General features: G+C 45.8%; 6 protein-coding genes across 6 annotated transcripts; 3 read left to right on the forward strand and 3 right to left on the reverse strand.

The window, feature by feature from the left end:
- Positions 1–119: 119 nt before the first annotated feature.
- N7483_003272 (ADP-ribosylation factor family protein) lies at positions 120–967 on the forward strand (the record flags this gene model as incomplete). The annotated part of the gene is made up of 5 exons (XM_057086709.1): positions 120–194; positions 284–322; positions 377–493; positions 557–880; positions 941–967. The coding sequence occupies 5 exons, from the start codon at positions 120–122 to the stop codon at positions 965–967; spliced, it is 582 nt and encodes a 193-aa protein (XP_056946538.1).
- A 551-nt stretch (positions 968–1,518) lies between these two features.
- On the forward strand, positions 1,519–3,102 carry N7483_003273 (zinc-dependent alcohol dehydrogenase; the record flags this gene model as incomplete). The annotated part of the gene is made up of 9 exons (XM_057086710.1): positions 1,519–1,747; positions 1,823–1,874; positions 1,941–2,022; positions 2,093–2,114; positions 2,177–2,257; positions 2,338–2,431; positions 2,499–2,549; positions 2,606–2,862; positions 2,921–3,102. 9 exons carry the CDS (start codon positions 1,519–1,521, stop codon positions 3,100–3,102), a joined length of 1,050 nt encoding a protein of 349 aa, XP_056946539.1.
- A 1,479-nt stretch (positions 3,103–4,581) lies between these two features.
- Positions 4,582–5,763, reverse strand: N7483_003274 (serine hydrolase domain-containing protein; the record flags this gene model as incomplete). Its single annotated transcript, XM_057086711.1, has 1 exon — positions 4,582–5,763. One exon carries the CDS (start codon positions 5,761–5,763, stop codon positions 4,582–4,584), a length of 1,182 nt encoding a protein of 393 aa, XP_056946540.1.
- A 1,937-nt stretch (positions 5,764–7,700) lies between these two features.
- On the forward strand, positions 7,701–10,643 carry N7483_003275 (class I SAM-dependent methyltransferase; the record flags this gene model as incomplete). The annotated part of the gene is made up of 9 exons (XM_057086712.1): positions 7,701–7,913; positions 7,975–8,106; positions 8,166–8,182; positions 8,253–8,515; positions 8,570–8,644; positions 8,707–9,985; positions 10,039–10,177; positions 10,237–10,439; positions 10,493–10,643. The coding sequence occupies 9 exons, from the start codon at positions 7,701–7,703 to the stop codon at positions 10,641–10,643; spliced, it is 2,472 nt and encodes an 823-aa protein (XP_056946541.1).
- An 871-nt stretch (positions 10,644–11,514) lies between these two features.
- Positions 11,515–12,302, reverse strand: N7483_003276 (Rer1 family protein; the record flags this gene model as incomplete). Its single annotated transcript, XM_057086713.1, has 3 exons — positions 11,515–11,894; positions 12,022–12,139; positions 12,234–12,302. The coding sequence occupies 3 exons, from the start codon at positions 12,300–12,302 to the stop codon at positions 11,515–11,517; spliced, it is 567 nt and encodes a 188-aa protein (XP_056946542.1).
- A 339-nt stretch (positions 12,303–12,641) lies between these two features.
- Positions 12,642–14,084, reverse strand: N7483_003277 (uncharacterized protein; the record flags this gene model as incomplete). The annotated part of the gene is made up of 3 exons (XM_057086714.1): positions 12,642–13,402; positions 13,455–13,828; positions 13,891–14,084. The coding sequence occupies 3 exons, from the start codon at positions 14,082–14,084 to the stop codon at positions 12,642–12,644; spliced, it is 1,329 nt and encodes a 442-aa protein (XP_056946543.1).
- Between the last annotated feature and the right edge of the window lie 1,730 nt (positions 14,085–15,814).

Consider the following 15,814-nt stretch of genomic DNA (forward strand, 5'->3'; position numbering starts at 1 on the left):
ACCCTCCTTCCCTCTTTCGGCCCGAAGCACCTCAACCTTGAGTGTCCGACTCTCCGTCCCTCGTTGGGCAACGCGATTAAACACTCAAAGCCACTCTAACCTACCTATCTGACACAATCATGGGTGGCTCATTATCTCGTCTTGCTTCCCTTTTTTGGTCGAAAAAGGAGATTCGAATCCTCATTTTAGGTCTTGTATGTCTCCATGCCACCTGACGCCGGGCCACCATCCCAATGCGCCCAAAGCTAGAGGTCACTTGCTAATAACCCTGGCTTCAATTCAGGATAACGCCGGAAAGACCACTCTTCTGTACAGACTTAAGGTATGGAAATCGACTCGAAGTGTCCCGCGGGAGCTTTGAACGCGTTTGCTCTAGCATACTCCAGGTATTAACAACTTGCGTCTTCAGATCGGCGAAGTCGTTACCACGATTCCCACCATCGGATTTAACGTCGAATCCGTCACATATAGAAACTTGAATTTCAATGTTTGGGTATGCGGGCCAGAGTTATGGAATAATTTTGTTTCCCCACTGATCATAGTATCTACTTTCTAGGACCTTGGAGGCCAAACGTCTATTCGTCCATACTGGCGATGTTACTACGCCAACACAGCAGCTGTCATTTTCGTCATCGATTCCACAGATATCGAGCGGCTGGGAACCGCGGCAGATGAGCTAGCGGCTATGCTGAATGAAGATGAACTTCGCGACGCGGCCCTGCTTGTATTTGCCAATAAGCAGGATCAACCTGGTGCAAAGGGAGCTGGTGAGATCTCGGAAGCATTGAAATTGGGAGAGCTACGTGATCGAAACTGGAGTATTGTCGCTTGTTCTGCGATTGATGGAAAGGGTATTGACGAAGGCATGGATTGGTTGGTGGTATGTTGCCTTCTATCTCCATTTATTATGGAAAATCGCTAATAAATGCCCTTTATACAGCAAACCATCCAAGCCGAAAACGCATGAAACGCATGAAACGCATCATTTGATTCCGGGCGATAGAATTTGATCTTTGATACCTTAGACTCCAGGCTGCTCACGCAGACCTGGAGCTGATCTGCTGCATTAGGAGGTGTGATGCTGTTCATTCTCTTCGACTCTGCTGTAATCAGTAGAGTCCTTGTCTTATATTGCTATACGATTTGGAGTATCGCGTTGTGCGACTGTTTAAAGATAATAGTTTAATGAAAATGCTACTCTGGCCATTTCTTCACATACTTGCGACTGATGTATACAACCAAGGCAAGAACTCGAATGTGTATACACCCTGCATAGGGGGTATCATCCATCCATATTCAAGTTTGCGTAAAATATCATGACCGGCTTGATGATTCCTATCTTCCGAGATAAGCATGCACTGACCCCCGCACCGAGATATGCCCGCATCTCCAATTCATTAAGAGTGCGACATCGGGCTGTTCTTCTTTCTTATCTACTACACTTCTCGCCAATACTGGATTGGAGAAGCTACAGTGTTTCCCATCACAAGTGTTCTTCTTCGGTTCTCCCCCATCAACATGGCTATTCCATCTACCCAGATCGCAGCTGTCATCCCCGCATCAGGAGGGAAAGATGTTTCGGATGTGCAGATCAGTAGCACTCATGTGCCACATCCAGGAGATGGCGAAGTCTTGATCAAATTGGAGTTCTCTGGCGTTTGCCATTCCGATGTGCATAGCATTCGTGGTGATACTCCCATGAAGACCAATGTTGCTGGTCATGAGGGAGTGGGTAGAGTTGTTTCAGGTAAGGATTGATGGTCTATCGATGGTTGTTTGCATCTTGTCGAATTGAGGTTGGCTAACTAAATCTACGTCTTAGTTGGAGGTGGCCTCGAGGAGAAAAAATGGATGGGTCAAATGGTTGGAATTAGGTCAGTACTTTAGATCTATACATGGATTGCTTCCCAAGCACGGAGATTTGTTGACATTGTGAAAAGGTGGCTGTATAGTTCGTGTCTCGAGTGCGAGATATGCGAGATTAATCATACGGCATGTCCGTATCAAAGAAACGCTGGTGCAGTATGTCCCCCAATTTATTTCCCTCTCTAGAGCTGGAAACACGAGCTAATGATAATAAAATCATCTGCAGAATGTCCCGGGTACCTTTCAGCGTGAGTATTTCAGAATAGGCTGGCAATTCCTAATATGATATACATGCTGACTCGAGACTCAGAATATCTTGTCAGCCCAGCTATTCACGCCACAAAAATCCCAGTTGGACTCTCTCCAGATCTAGCAGCACCTCTTCTCTGCGGTAAGTGATATATGAACATTTGAACCTCAGAAAAAGAAATATTCTTTTCGAAGCTGAGTCTAATAACTGATGTTTCTCAGCTGGTATCGCCATGTACTCTTCGATCAAAAAAAGCAAAGCTAGACCAGGCGACTGGCTTGTTATCATTGGGGCTGGTGGTGGTTTAGGTCATATGTATGCAACTACACTGCTCTAACGTCATTCTTTTTCGAGAAAATTGAATGTACTAACTCTCATAAAGGGGTATCCAAATCGCAGCCAAAAAGGGCATCAAAGTCCTAGCAATTGATACGTCAGAATGAAGCTCAATCTCCATTATGCAAATGGACAAGTACTGACTTCCTGCAGGGGCAACAAAAAGAAGGAACTCTGTCTATCACTTGGAGCTACTACATTCCTAGACTTCCGAGAGGTCGATATAGTCGAGGGTGCCAAAACAGCTACATCTGGACTGGGTGTGCACGCGGTGATCTGTACGGCGAATGGCGAAAAGGCTTACGAGCAAAGTATGAATATGCTCCGTCCGCTCGGAACTCTGGTTTGTGTCGGTATCCCTCATATCCCATTCCGACTTCCAGCTACTCCATTTGAAATGATTGTGAAAGGTAATTCTAGGAAATTCTTTGTTCGCGTACCAGAATACATGTTGACACCATTCTTTAGGTCTTACGATTGTTGGAAATTCAGCGGGGACGGATCAAGAAATGGATGAGTTGTTGGCAATGGCGCTTGCGGGTGATGTGCAAGCTCATATTGAGGTTTTTGATTTACAGGACATTGTTGATGTGTTGCAGAGACTGGAGCGCTCGGAGATTGAGGGCAGGGTAGTATTGAGGATCCCGTAGGTATCTTCACATGTGCAAGGGCTGGAGTTTTATAGTAGTTCATCCGAGTCCCGGTTCCAACCGTCAATTCGAATAAACATACGCACGCACCTGGCATCATTATCAACAAATGTGAGAAAATAAAAGAAAAATTGAAGTTTCCTCCAGTGCTTAATTCCACATGGATTGTGCTCCCAAAGCCTAAAAATAAATCCATGGATCTCAATATGATCTTCAAACTTCAAGGAAGGTTTCGTCCAGACACGCCCGTGCCTCAAATATACGATTAGTCATCTTGGCACGCGCTGTGCGGGCGATATCGGGCGCTCTCCAGACCAGCAACAGCCGCCTCAAGAATCCGCATGATACATTATTTAGTCACATGTGTGAAGAAGAATTAATCCACGAATCTATCTTATCTATTTATTTATTAGGACCATTCAGAAAGCGACAAAGAAAGGAAATATTCTCAAAGAGTTCTAGTGGCTCCAGCTGTTCTCGCGATGGACTCGGAGCTCCGAGTCAATGGGGCAAGGCCCATCAATGGCGGAATGGCGGTTTAGTCGATGAATAAGGAGTCGACAAGTATGGATTTTCATTAGCCTCTAGGGCAATTAGTCTTAAATTACTCCGTAGACCAATGATGATATGACCCTAATGCATAGGTACCTAGTACCTAGTGTCCTCTGCATGAAGCATTATGCATGTAACGACACGTTCACGGAGTCCACGAGTTGCTATCAGTCATCCATATGTAGACAATATTTGAAATGACCAACGAATATTAATCATAAAATCATCAATAAATTTACATGTAACAGTTACAGGCACGCTCGAAATCAGGTTCACCTTTTTACTCTCTTCTCTTCTAAGGGTCTTTCCTGACCTTTATTCTGAAACACGCTAGTCTGTCTTTGACTTAGTATTCTGCTGGGTCTCGAAACGTATTGTAAGATTAAATTACATGAGCTGTGGGGTTGTAACTTTTCAGAAACAAGGATACGATCGTTACTCAACAGGCCAGTTAACTTGGATATCCATCAATCTGATCAGTGTTTGATTCAGCCGGAGCCATAGCATGCATCTTCATTTGTGCATTCAATATTGGCCAGGGTAAGTGAAAAGCCCTGGAAGCCGCTGTTCTTGACCATATTGATTTTGCCTGGGCGCAGACTACAAATCTCCTTGGGTGCTTTAGAAAGGGCCTCAGGAGAGAGAGGTTTGAATGACAATCTTCAAATGTTCTCTTCATACGTGACTTGGCGAAGGTCTAGAGAGACCGAATTAGCTTGTAGCCCATGCAAATATGATATGATAGGTATTTTGAAGCAATTGTTTGTTACCATACCGAAATTCTAGTTGTGCTTCCAAGGTTGACAAATATTTGACCTTAGGTAATGTAGCCATAATTGGTATGTTCAATGTTGTTATGTGAGGTAGAGTTCGATAAATAATAGAGAGTTAATAGGTGAATCGGATTTCGAGCGCGTCTGTATGTAGCTAGGCTAACTCCTGAAGTATCTCGTAAACCGCCTTTATATACGCTGCCGGGGAAGGATGATCTCCATTTAGCATCCTATTCATTGTATACGCAATCGTGAGCCTCCTGTCACTATCCATAACCACGATCGAACCACCCCATCCGCTACCCCACCCAACAGTCCCCTCCGGCAGCTTGCCTTCAGCGATTCCCGACCCAGGTCCGGTGAGGTAGATCCCCAGTCCGCGCCTCCCGCTACGCCCCGTCACCAGATCCATCCCAATTGCATGCTCCGTAAACGCCAGTTTCACTGTCTCAGCCGACAGCAGGCGATGACCACCTTCCGCACATATCCCGCCGAGCGAGAAGCAGGAGAGTATCTTGACCAATGCCCTAGCGTTTGTGTGGCCGTTAACTGAGCCTAATACGCTGGACTGCCAGAGTACAGTGTTGGCGTCTTCTGCCTTGGGCAAAGGGTTGCAAAGCGTGCGCACCATAATTGATTCCTGGTCATATCCCACCTGCTGGCTAAGCACCTCTTGGATCGAAGGTCCCGATGGAGGTATGACGGGGGCCACCCGACTCCAGTCCTCCTGACGGCACCCGAATTGGAAGTCCGCCCCGTTGCCCAGCGGCCGGCAGATCTCCTCCATTACAAATTTCTCAATGGACATCCCCGTCTTCCTTCGCACCAGCTCCCCGATGAGAAACCCCTGCGTTAAACCGTGGTATCCCATTGCGGTTCCGGGAGCCCACAGCGTTTCCTGGCGCGCCAGCTTGTCGGTTGCTGTCTGGACGTCGCATATGTCCTCCAGTGTCATTTTGTCCTGCCACGCGCTGAGACCCGCTGTGTGGGATAATATTTCGCCCACTGTGACCTCAGACTTCCCATTCGCCGCAAACTCAGGCCAGTGCTGGGACACCTTGTCCTCTTGGCGGAGGGCGCCTCTCGAGATCAGCATCAGAGCTGACAGGTTGGTGACTAGTTTGGTGGTTGAGAAGACATTCACCACTGTATCCTTTGCCCATGGCTTCTTCGTCGACGCGTCAGCGTATCCTCCCCATATATCTACCACGTTGTCCCCGCCGTTGATATTAATACACAGACTGGCACCGATATCTTGTCCAGAAGCAATGGATTCCTGCATTAAGTCACGCAACTTGGAGAACCGGGCATCGCAGTGGCCTTGGACCTGAGCCATCCTGCTGGATATGATGTTTGTGGCAGCAATGGGCTAATAAAAGTATTGGAGCTCCAATTCCAATTAAAGACAGACGGCTGTCCTTAGGTAGATGTGCTAAGAAGAATGAAAAGTCAGGGAATGGAGGGGTAAGGGTTAAGGGTATTTATTACGAAGCGTTATGTAAAATATGATACTATATGTAAACAGCACCTCGGACCGTTAGTAGGTCCTGGCAAATAAAGCGTGTCTCGCAGGTCAACTGGTGAATCTGTTTTCGAAAACCCCTCCAGGGCTGTATTATAGGGCGGGTATAGTGATTGTAAAGCTTTCCATCGTATTACTTTTGCCTCTACGTATGTCTTCTCTCGTCCTTTGTTTTGGCGGAGTGAATGTGATTGACCGAAAGGGAGATAATAGATGGCCACCTGGGCAGAATAGCCAATGAATCTTATACCAACCGATCTGTTTGGTCTGTTTGTACAGTGGTGCCGCAAAAGTCCGAGACTACCTGAAGTATCACGTAAATATTCCGCCGGCAAATACTGGCTACACCACTCATACCTAGGTTTTAATTAGTTGACGGTATCTCCTCAATAAGGAAGCGGTAAAGAAAGGCACTTAGGGTTCTCTGCAGACTTTTTGCGGCGCCACTGTAGGTGGATAGTTCTTGATAACGCATAAGTAATACACGGGTAATACGGTAGCTATTTTTGTCCTTTTATTTATTACCGTACTGAGATAATGCCCAGAATACAGCGGAGTGATTGATGGATAAAAGTTTGCGTGATGATTTTTACCGCCTTGTATCCCGCCTTCCCAATATAGTATACCACCCATTTCTATAGACCTCAAAGAAGATTGCAAACATATTTTTTAGAACCAAGATAAGACCACATAAATATTTAACTGACATTGTACTCCTACAAGATATAAAAGATGATTCAAAATAATCAGCACTTGAGTGGTTTAAAATTTATCAAGTTTATGGAAATTCCTTCGGCAGAATTAGTGGCAGAATTAAGGCGGTAAGAACCACAACGTGAACTTTTATCACATCACCGTATGGCTCAGGGGTAGCCTAACCATAAGTTGGGAAAACTAGAGCTAAATTGAAGAGAGTAAAGAGATGAAACTGATTTCGAGCGTGTCTGTAGTAAAGAGACTGAAACCGTCAATCCCTTTTTATTATGGAGTACACTCCATACTCTATAATTTTAGAAGATCCCATTCAAACCCGGGGAAGACCCAATGTGCTGGTGATCGTAACGATGATTGGAGCCTGGTAGCGGGCCTATGGGGATACAGTGTTTCCCCCACGGGCGGAAGTGATGGGCTTCCCGTGAGCCTAGTGGAAGACCCGCTACTAGGCACATGCGGGTACCTAGCGTTATTAGTGGTTCCCAGATATCGACACTACTGCAGGGAGGTTAAAGCCAATTCCTCTTAAAGTTGAACTTTACAATTAATAGTTTAACCGTGGTCATTATCACTTATTACTACTACTTAGTGACTGCTTGCACCATAGGTAGACCATAGGTACCATAGGTACACCTAAATCCACCCGGTCACGATCCACTTATAAATGATAGCAAATAATCAGATGGCCGGACTCGGACGTCGATCTTATTAAGATTTATATGAGAGGAGCATTCGGGAGTAAATTGCGGGTATTAGTGACCTATTCATACTATGAGGATTTACCCTCGGACTTATGTTCCTAGTACTTTCTCTCTCAATTAACCATCCGTAGTTAACTAAATCCCCCACCTAGTCCGCTCTTATCGTCTCCCCACCCATGTGTTGCGATGATAGGATATGGACGATGCCCTCTGCCCCTCATGATGGGGCGCGTGTTATCGGCCTTTTCGTGCTTTCATTGTTATATGAATCTGTCCCAAGCTCCTTCCCCGCTACTTCCTCGAAACTACTCACTTTCCACGTTTCGCTTGCTCAACATGGATTGGTTACACTTTTACATCGCAGGAGCCGCACTCCTGGTCTTCGCCTTGGTGGGCGTGGTCCTTCTTGTCTCCTTTCAACAGGTCAAGGTCGATATGGATCAGGGCCCCTTGACCTATCTCAAATTCATTTACGCCAATTTCCTCAAGCCTCATGATAAATCCGTTTTGCACCAGCAGGATGCTTTGGAGAGCTTTTACCGTACACAGGTGCGCATTTCAACAATTGGGACAATGAGAAAGATCCTAAATGTACTCACAAATGAGACAGGCCACCGTCTACGATGCCACACGTCGCCGTCTCCTTCGGGGCCGTGAAGATATGCTGGGATTGGTAGCAGCGCAGTTGAAGTATAAGATCGAGAGCAAGGAGATCAAGTCTGGAAAGGCTGTGTGGGTGGATGTAAGTTTGCATAAGCTGCATCCCGTCCACTAAGAGCCGAAGCTAACAATAATTCCCAGATTGGTGGTGGTACTGGGTAGGCATAGCATTGGATTATCATACACATACAATGGTTGGAGTTGAAGCTAACTTGGTGTCACAATTAGATACAACATCGAAGCGATGTCGGCTTTTGTCCCTGTTGATCGGTTTTTCGAACATGTCTATCTCGTGGATCTGTCACCATCTCTTTGCGAAGTTGCTCGTAAGCGCTTTGAGCGTCTGGGATGGAAAAATGTTACCGTTCTGTGCCAGGATGCCCGGTCCTTCCAGCTACCCGAGCGAACAATCGACCCCCGAGCGGCGAATGCTGTTATAAGCGATTGCGCAGACCTGATTACCATGAGCTACAGCTTATCTATGATCCCAGGTAGGTGGATGTACTAGATTTTTACCTGTCTGGCTCTGCTTCTGACTTTGGCAGATTATTACAGTGTGGTGGACTCATTGACCTCTCGTCTCACTCCCTACGGTGTGTTGGGAGTTTGTGACTTCTATGGTAAATCACCCTTGGAGTGAAGGGAAAAAAACAGAAATGAAATCAACTAATAAACAAAATAGTTCAAAATATTGTGGATGTCTCTTCTCGCAACTACACTGGTGGTGCCTTCAACCGTCATGTTAACTGGCTTGGCCGTGTCTTCTGGCGAACATGGTTTGACTTTGACCGTGTCAACTTGGAGGCCGCTCGTCGAGACTACTTGGAATACAAGTTTGGAACCGTTGTATCAGCCAGTGATCGCAACTACCTCTTGGGCGGTATTCCTTACTACATTTTTGTCGGTTGCCCTAAGGAGATCGCTTCAACCCCCAGCCAAGATACCATTGAGAGACTCGATGCCTCTTTCACCGAGTCTCCTTATCTGTCTCCTGCCAATCACCAGCTAGAGCGGGAGCAAGCTGCCGAGCAAAGCGCTCGTGAAGTCCGCTCAAAGGCCTACGAGTCCGCGATTGTGAACCTGAGTGCCAACCTTCCTCTCCCGTCCTCTTTCTACCAAAACCACCACTACCGAATCCACTACAACGACATGCTGCCAAAGCACACCCAGTTCCAAAATGAATATATTTATGCTTTCACCTGGGAGGATCCTCGAGTGGACCACCGACTTCTCAATATCGGCCCCGACGATGTCATCCTGGCGATTACCAGCGCTGGTGATAATATCCTAGACTATCTCCAGAAGAACCCACGACGAGTGCACGCAGTCGACCTGAACCCTAACCAAAACCATCTCCTCGAGTTGAAGGTTGCCAGCTATATGGCCCTGGGTCACCGCGATATGTGGAAGATCTTCGGCGAGGGAAAACACCCACAGTTCCGTGAGCTGCTCATTTCTAAGATGAGTCCCCATCTGTCCAGCCAGGCATTCCAATACTGGCTCGAGCACACCCACGTATTCACCTCCAAATCTGGCCATGGTCTATACGAGACCGGTGGCTCGCGCCATGCCATCCGCATGGTTCGCTACTTGGCTAAATGCTTTGGACTTGAAAACGACGTGCGCAAGATGTGTGAAGTCCAGACACTCGCTGAGCAGCGAGAAATTTGGCCTAAGATTCGCAAGGTCCTCCTTAGCAAGCCATTGAACTGGGCTATCGTGAGTACCGAGTGGTTCGCCTGGAAGGCTGCCGGTGTGCCCCGTAACCAGCGAAACATGATTGTCGACGACTTCTTCCGCCGCAATGGATTGAACTCCGATATGAAGCAGAGCAAGGATGTCAGTGGCCAGTCGATCTGGGAATACGTTGTGGATACGCTCGATCCCGTTGTGAAGGACACTCTTCTCAGCAACGACAACTACTTCTACTACCTCTGTCTGCAGGGCAAGTTCTCTCGCCGGTAAGTTTAATCTAGAATGGCGCAAACTGAGGTTTATTCTAACAGAATGATAGATGCCACCCCACTTACCTCTCACCGCAAGCGCATGTGAAGCTTTCCACTCCCGGTGCATTCGATGGCCTTCGCATTCACACCGATGAGATTAACGAAGTTATCAACCGCATCACTCCTGGAACATTAACAATTGCCGTGGTAAGTACATACCATATTTCTTCTTTCTAAACCACCCGTGCTAATGACGCCGGCTATAGGTTATGGACTCCATGGACTGGTTCGATCCTACCGAAGATGCAGCAGCTGCCCAAGCCCGTCGTCTGAACCATGCTCTGAAGAAGGGCGGCCGCATCCTTCTCCGCTCCGCCAGTATCGATCCCTGGTATATCAAGCACTTTGAAGAGAACGGATTTACAGCCCGCCGTGTCGGTGCCCGTTTCCCAGGAACATCTATTGACCGGTAGGTTCTCTTATTCTTTCGCTTGATTGGAACATTGACTAATAAGTTTCTAGTGTCAACATGTATGCATCGACCTGGATCTGTACTAAGGAGAAAGACGTTTCTCGACCTAAGAGTGACCGCACTATCTCCGTTCTGTCACTTGGCGACAGCGCTGTTGGAACGACAGAGCGATCCAACAGTGTTGAAGACCTGCAAATTTAAGATTAATGCCTAGTTTCTTAAGACTTTTGTTTTCCATTCTGTTCTAATGACTCCCCCTGCGCTTTGATGTTTCTTGTCTTCATTTTTACCGCACAGTTATTGGGGTGTTTGGCGTCTGCTGGCGCCAGAGGCTGATATGACAAAATTTGGTTTCTCATGAGCGGTTGTTCTTCAAGTTGTTAAGAGATAGAGATCATTCTCCATTGGAAAAGACTGTACATATGAATATCAATAGCACTGGCACGATATGCCGACTGTACTGAGGAAATGCCATTAAAAGACCATTCAAATGAAAACTTGAACATGAATCAACTTGAACCTTGGAACATTGCAAGCCAGTGTATTTACTAGCCCAAAGCTCTAATAATCATATCTCACGGATGAAAGCTAAGAACAACAAGCAAGGGCACAGGCAGACACATACACAGGTAATAACAGAAAGAAAAAAGAAAAAAAAACATGAAGAGGAAACATGAAACACCCTCTAGAAACAATGGGAATATTATGGGAGGACATAAAAACTCGCTCACCATCCCCTATTCAAATGATCCAATTTTTTCGCGCCCATCGCTCAATCGCTCATAACATCCATCTTATCGAAGTCACTAGGACACATACACACATAGACAATACCGATCCCATCTCACGCCTGTCCAGATACCAGAGTCCAGTCCACAAAAAGGCAACGGGAATATAAACCGAAGTAAAGGAAGTGAATTAAGCGGAATCTTGAGTATGGAAACGGAGGAAAGGATCATGGACAAGAAAAGAGTCAGGGAAACAGAATAAGAGGATTCGTATCATGATTAAAGAACCGAGTCGAATGCGAGAATCCAAGAGTGAGAGATAGAGAACTCAACTCATCTCACACTCATGAACGGCCATACCGCGTCTTACCGAAGGAAAACGGCACATAACGGTACTTGATCATGTGCTGGATTTGTCGGCGCATAGTAAGAACGAAGAGAATAATCCAGTAAACGACGAGAACGGGCCAGAAAACGGGAATATCGAACATGGAGAACCAGCTACACACGAAGCCGATGGCGACGGCGCGGGTGGCGGAGTGCCAGAACTTGAATTCGGGGAGACGGCGGATGAAGGGACGGAATTCCTCGTCTTGCTTGCTAGGGAGAGAGGGACCTGCGTCGCCGTCTTCAAGTCCTTCGTCTTGTGTGAGGGAGGGATCGAATTTCGGGGTAAGGAAGGCGAGGAAGAGATTCAGGAGGTAGATTCCCAATGTGTAGGCGACTATTTAATAGTGTTAGTGACTTTCATTCTTGATATTGGTATGATATAATTGTCTCTGGAGATTGAATCTCTTCTCAATGAGGTTGAGTCCTTGAGACATTGGCTGCAGGAACCCGGAGATACGTACCGATGTACCATCCTTGCGCGAGAACGATTCTCAAGAAGAACATAAGCAGGAGAACACCACTTCCTACCCAACGGTAAGTAGTATAAGGAGTCGAGGCATCCAGGTAAGATTGGTATTGCTATAATGCAACTATCAGCACGGTGCCACGCGGGAGAGTTACTGCCGGAATCGGGGGTCTCGAGGACATCCGGAATCCCCTCATGAGAACTTACCCTGGTCAGTTTAGAGGTGTGTGCAGTGACGGCCGTGAAAGGCGACTGGTCTGGCTCGGGGACATCCATTATTGTGATAGAGGGGGTGGGAGAAAGAGAAGATAACAAGTCCGACGGAAATCGCAGATCGCAAGTGCTGAATACGTTGATGGAAAACAGAAGCAAAGTGTCCCCTGTACGTTAGACCAATCAACGTTGAGATCCATTGGATGACTGTGTAAGTAGCCACTGCTCAGTCATGTGACTGTGGCTGTGCAATTGGTGGAGATTAAAGGGTATTTATATTAGAACATCGAGGGTTCGAATCTCCTTAAGAACTTTTCTTTTTATTTTCATCTTACTTCCAGGCTAAATCTAGGTTTAAACCTTGATATCTATCACTATTCACAATACCTTGAATGCATAAGCTCAAAGCTTCCATCCCTCACCACGTCTCCACATGAAAAGACGTAGCCAAATAAAGAAACCCAAGCCCGTCACCACCATGATTGCACAGAAAAGCTGAGCCTTCCAGAAGATAGCCTTCTCCAAATCCAACAAGGCACCCGCAATGGGATTTCCAATCAATAGTCCTAAACCAGCACAAGTGAATGCCATACCCATGCGAGTACCCACAATAGCTAAGTTGGGACTCAATCTAAGAAGAATGGTGGGTGGTAACGAGACAATTGCACCCGACGCGAACCCATAAATGCAAGCAAAGACAATAGCACCAGCTTCGTTATGAATCCCCATCCAAGCAAATGCCATAATAGCAGCAAGCAGGTTGACTGGCATAACCGTGTTCAAAGAGCCAATTCGGTCCGCGATAAGACCCGGTGTGATTCGTCCAACGAACGATGCAGCATTCAAGACGGAAATTATGTAGAATGAGATGTTGGAACTGGCGTGAAGAGAGTCACTGAAGAATGAAGGCAGGTAAAAGAAAGGGAAATAAAGTCCCGTGAAGCTGAAGAAAAGAGCAAAGCAAAGTAGAACGAATGGTAGTTCTTTAAAAGCACTTAGATCTATCAAAGATCGAGCCTTTTGAGGAGGCGGTAGACGTTGTCTCATAACGGCCAAGGAGAAGGTACTACCGGCAAGAGCGATGAATGCAATTATGCGAGTAGTCCAGCCAAATCCGACAGGACCAATTAATTTATGAAATACAATTGGATAGATCACGGATCCTAGATTCAGTTAGCAAATTTTAAACAAAGCATTCGATTCTGAACTTCCTACCAATACTTCCACCAGCAGCAGTGATTCCTGTTGCTAAAGCACTTCGGGAGGAAAAATAGGTCGCTAAAACGGCTATAGAAGGGAGGAATAGAAATGCACAGCCGATTCCAACGACAACACCGTGAGCAAGGAATACCTGATAGTATTCCTTTGACAATGAAGTCATCATCAATCCAAAGACCACGAGAAATAGGCCGATGGCAAGAAGACTTTTGAGATGACCTTTGTCAAAAGCTGGACCCACAATGACTCCTGCTAGTAAAAGAAGAAAGCCTTGCACAGTGCCGATCCAAGAGATGGAAGATGCAGAGTAAGTAGAAAGTAGCGTGTCTTCATAGTAGGTTTGAAAGACACCGAATGTGTTAACAAGACCCCTTGAGGATAATGTGTTAGGTAAATTTAATCGTAGCTCTTTGAAGGCTGATATTAGACTTACCAGGAGTTAAAGAAAAGGAAAAAGGCTGCCGCAACCTGTAACCAGGCGTTTAATCCCCCATTTGGAGGAGGAGGTACGGGAGACTTTTCTGGTGTTTGGTTTTCGGTGGTCGAGATATCAGAGTCGACAACGGGGTCTAGTATGGAGCTTTCAGGTTTGGCGCTCAAGATGGGTTGTTCTACATGGGTAGACATGATCGAGGGTCTTAGATATTGAAATCCTGATAATTAGCCCGTGATTCCAGTGAACTTCGGCTTTTCTTATCTGTATGACCATTGAAAATGAAGCTTAATGCCATCTTTAAATGCGCTGGCCTTGAACTCCCATGAGCCAGCCTTGTGTATAGTCACACCTTCAATATTGGATCTCGGCATCTCGGCCTTGAGCATCAGACGAATAATTATTAATGAGGATCAACGATAAAGGTGGCTCCATGGTGATTGGTTGAAGTGGTATGAGGTGATTGTTAATTTGTCAGCTTCCTACGTAGGGCCCCCAAGGCTACAAGGCTACCAATAACCTCGGAATCCGTGTAGGTGACCATTTTCTTCCGGTGAGTGACTGAGTTCTATGCTGTAGTCAATAATTACTAGTAACCCTTGAATATGATAAAAGGGATGTCGAATGAAACATCGCTCATCTGAAATGTCCATGCGGAAATCAACTTCCAAGGTTGGTAGATAGGTCAACTGGTGAACTACACGTGATCACCTGGGCATATGATGAGTGAAGTATAAATCATAGTAGGTTGAAATCAGTAAAAGAAAGTAGAGGTGGCTGTAGATTGTTTGAAAAAAAATCAAATGTTTGAAATACAAGACTCAAAGCGCATTTTCAGGGTTGATTTATACCGTAATGGTCTCCGAAGCTGTCGCCCATTCCCTTTTCACAGGAGCATACAAAGCAAATACCCTTGGAAAGCTTGGAGGTTCGAATGTTCGATATACCGTAATCATGATATAGTAGTTGGGAGAAAAGAAAGTGGATAAAAAAGTGCTATTTATCCCAAGCGCCCTCGATATCTGAGATTCAAGTTAGGTCGTTGTGCCTTTGGTGAAGTCTTAGAGTGAGTTGATCTGGAGAATGTTCAAGTTGAAATATGAGATGTAAGGCACGGAAATTCAACCCGCACTAGCATCTACTATATTAATAGTTCAAGTCGCCGATCCATGGTTGCTATCGATTTACTCCAATGTTCAACCTTGGTACTGCATACGGAGAACTCCGTCCTTGAAAATCATTAATTGATGCAAAGATTACTGCTAGCTTGGATGATAGATCTTTAGATGAGAATATTAGTCTCTTCCAAGGTTATCATTTGAGTAGAGCTAGAATTATGCTCAGTTGAGGCTAAATTATGCAGCCTCGGAGCCCCTTTTTTGGACCGTGCTGAGTCACTAGATTTCCGTTTTCATCTTTAATGCATCGATTTGGTACAGCTGGAGACTATGGAATACATGTACTTCATGCTCCGTACTCTATACAGACTAATAATTCGATAGTAATCAACTTAGTGGGGGTACTTTAATCACTCTTGGACCGTTCGGTGATGGTGTCCGCTATCCAGGGACATAAATTCAGGGACATGATTAGAGGATCACATTTGAACGCCCAGTGGAGAATAAGTGGGCCTAGATATTGGAGATATTGAAATTAAAGCTGAGAAAATGCCGAGAAAACGCCACTTAGACCATCTGAATCGGGGTTGTTCCGTGCTTCAGAGATTTTTTACTTCAATGAACCCTGGAAAACATAGTGAAACAACGCCACTTTCCATAATCAAGTAGTATATGCTAATTAACTTTTCCCCGGTACATGTATCTCCGTAGATCTATGCACGAAATGATGTGACAGACACATCATTCACAACTCCAAAGTGGACCCTAGAGTCCCATTTTTTTCTCTCTTGGCTGTCTCAACTTTG

This window comes from Penicillium malachiteum (assembly GCF_028827825.1).
Source record: "Penicillium malachiteum strain IBT 17515 chromosome Unknown utg000002l:1.0-8849297.0:1.0-8852440.0, whole genome shotgun sequence".
NCBI classification, from domain to species: Eukaryota; Fungi; Ascomycota; class Eurotiomycetes; order Eurotiales; family Aspergillaceae; genus Penicillium; species Penicillium malachiteum.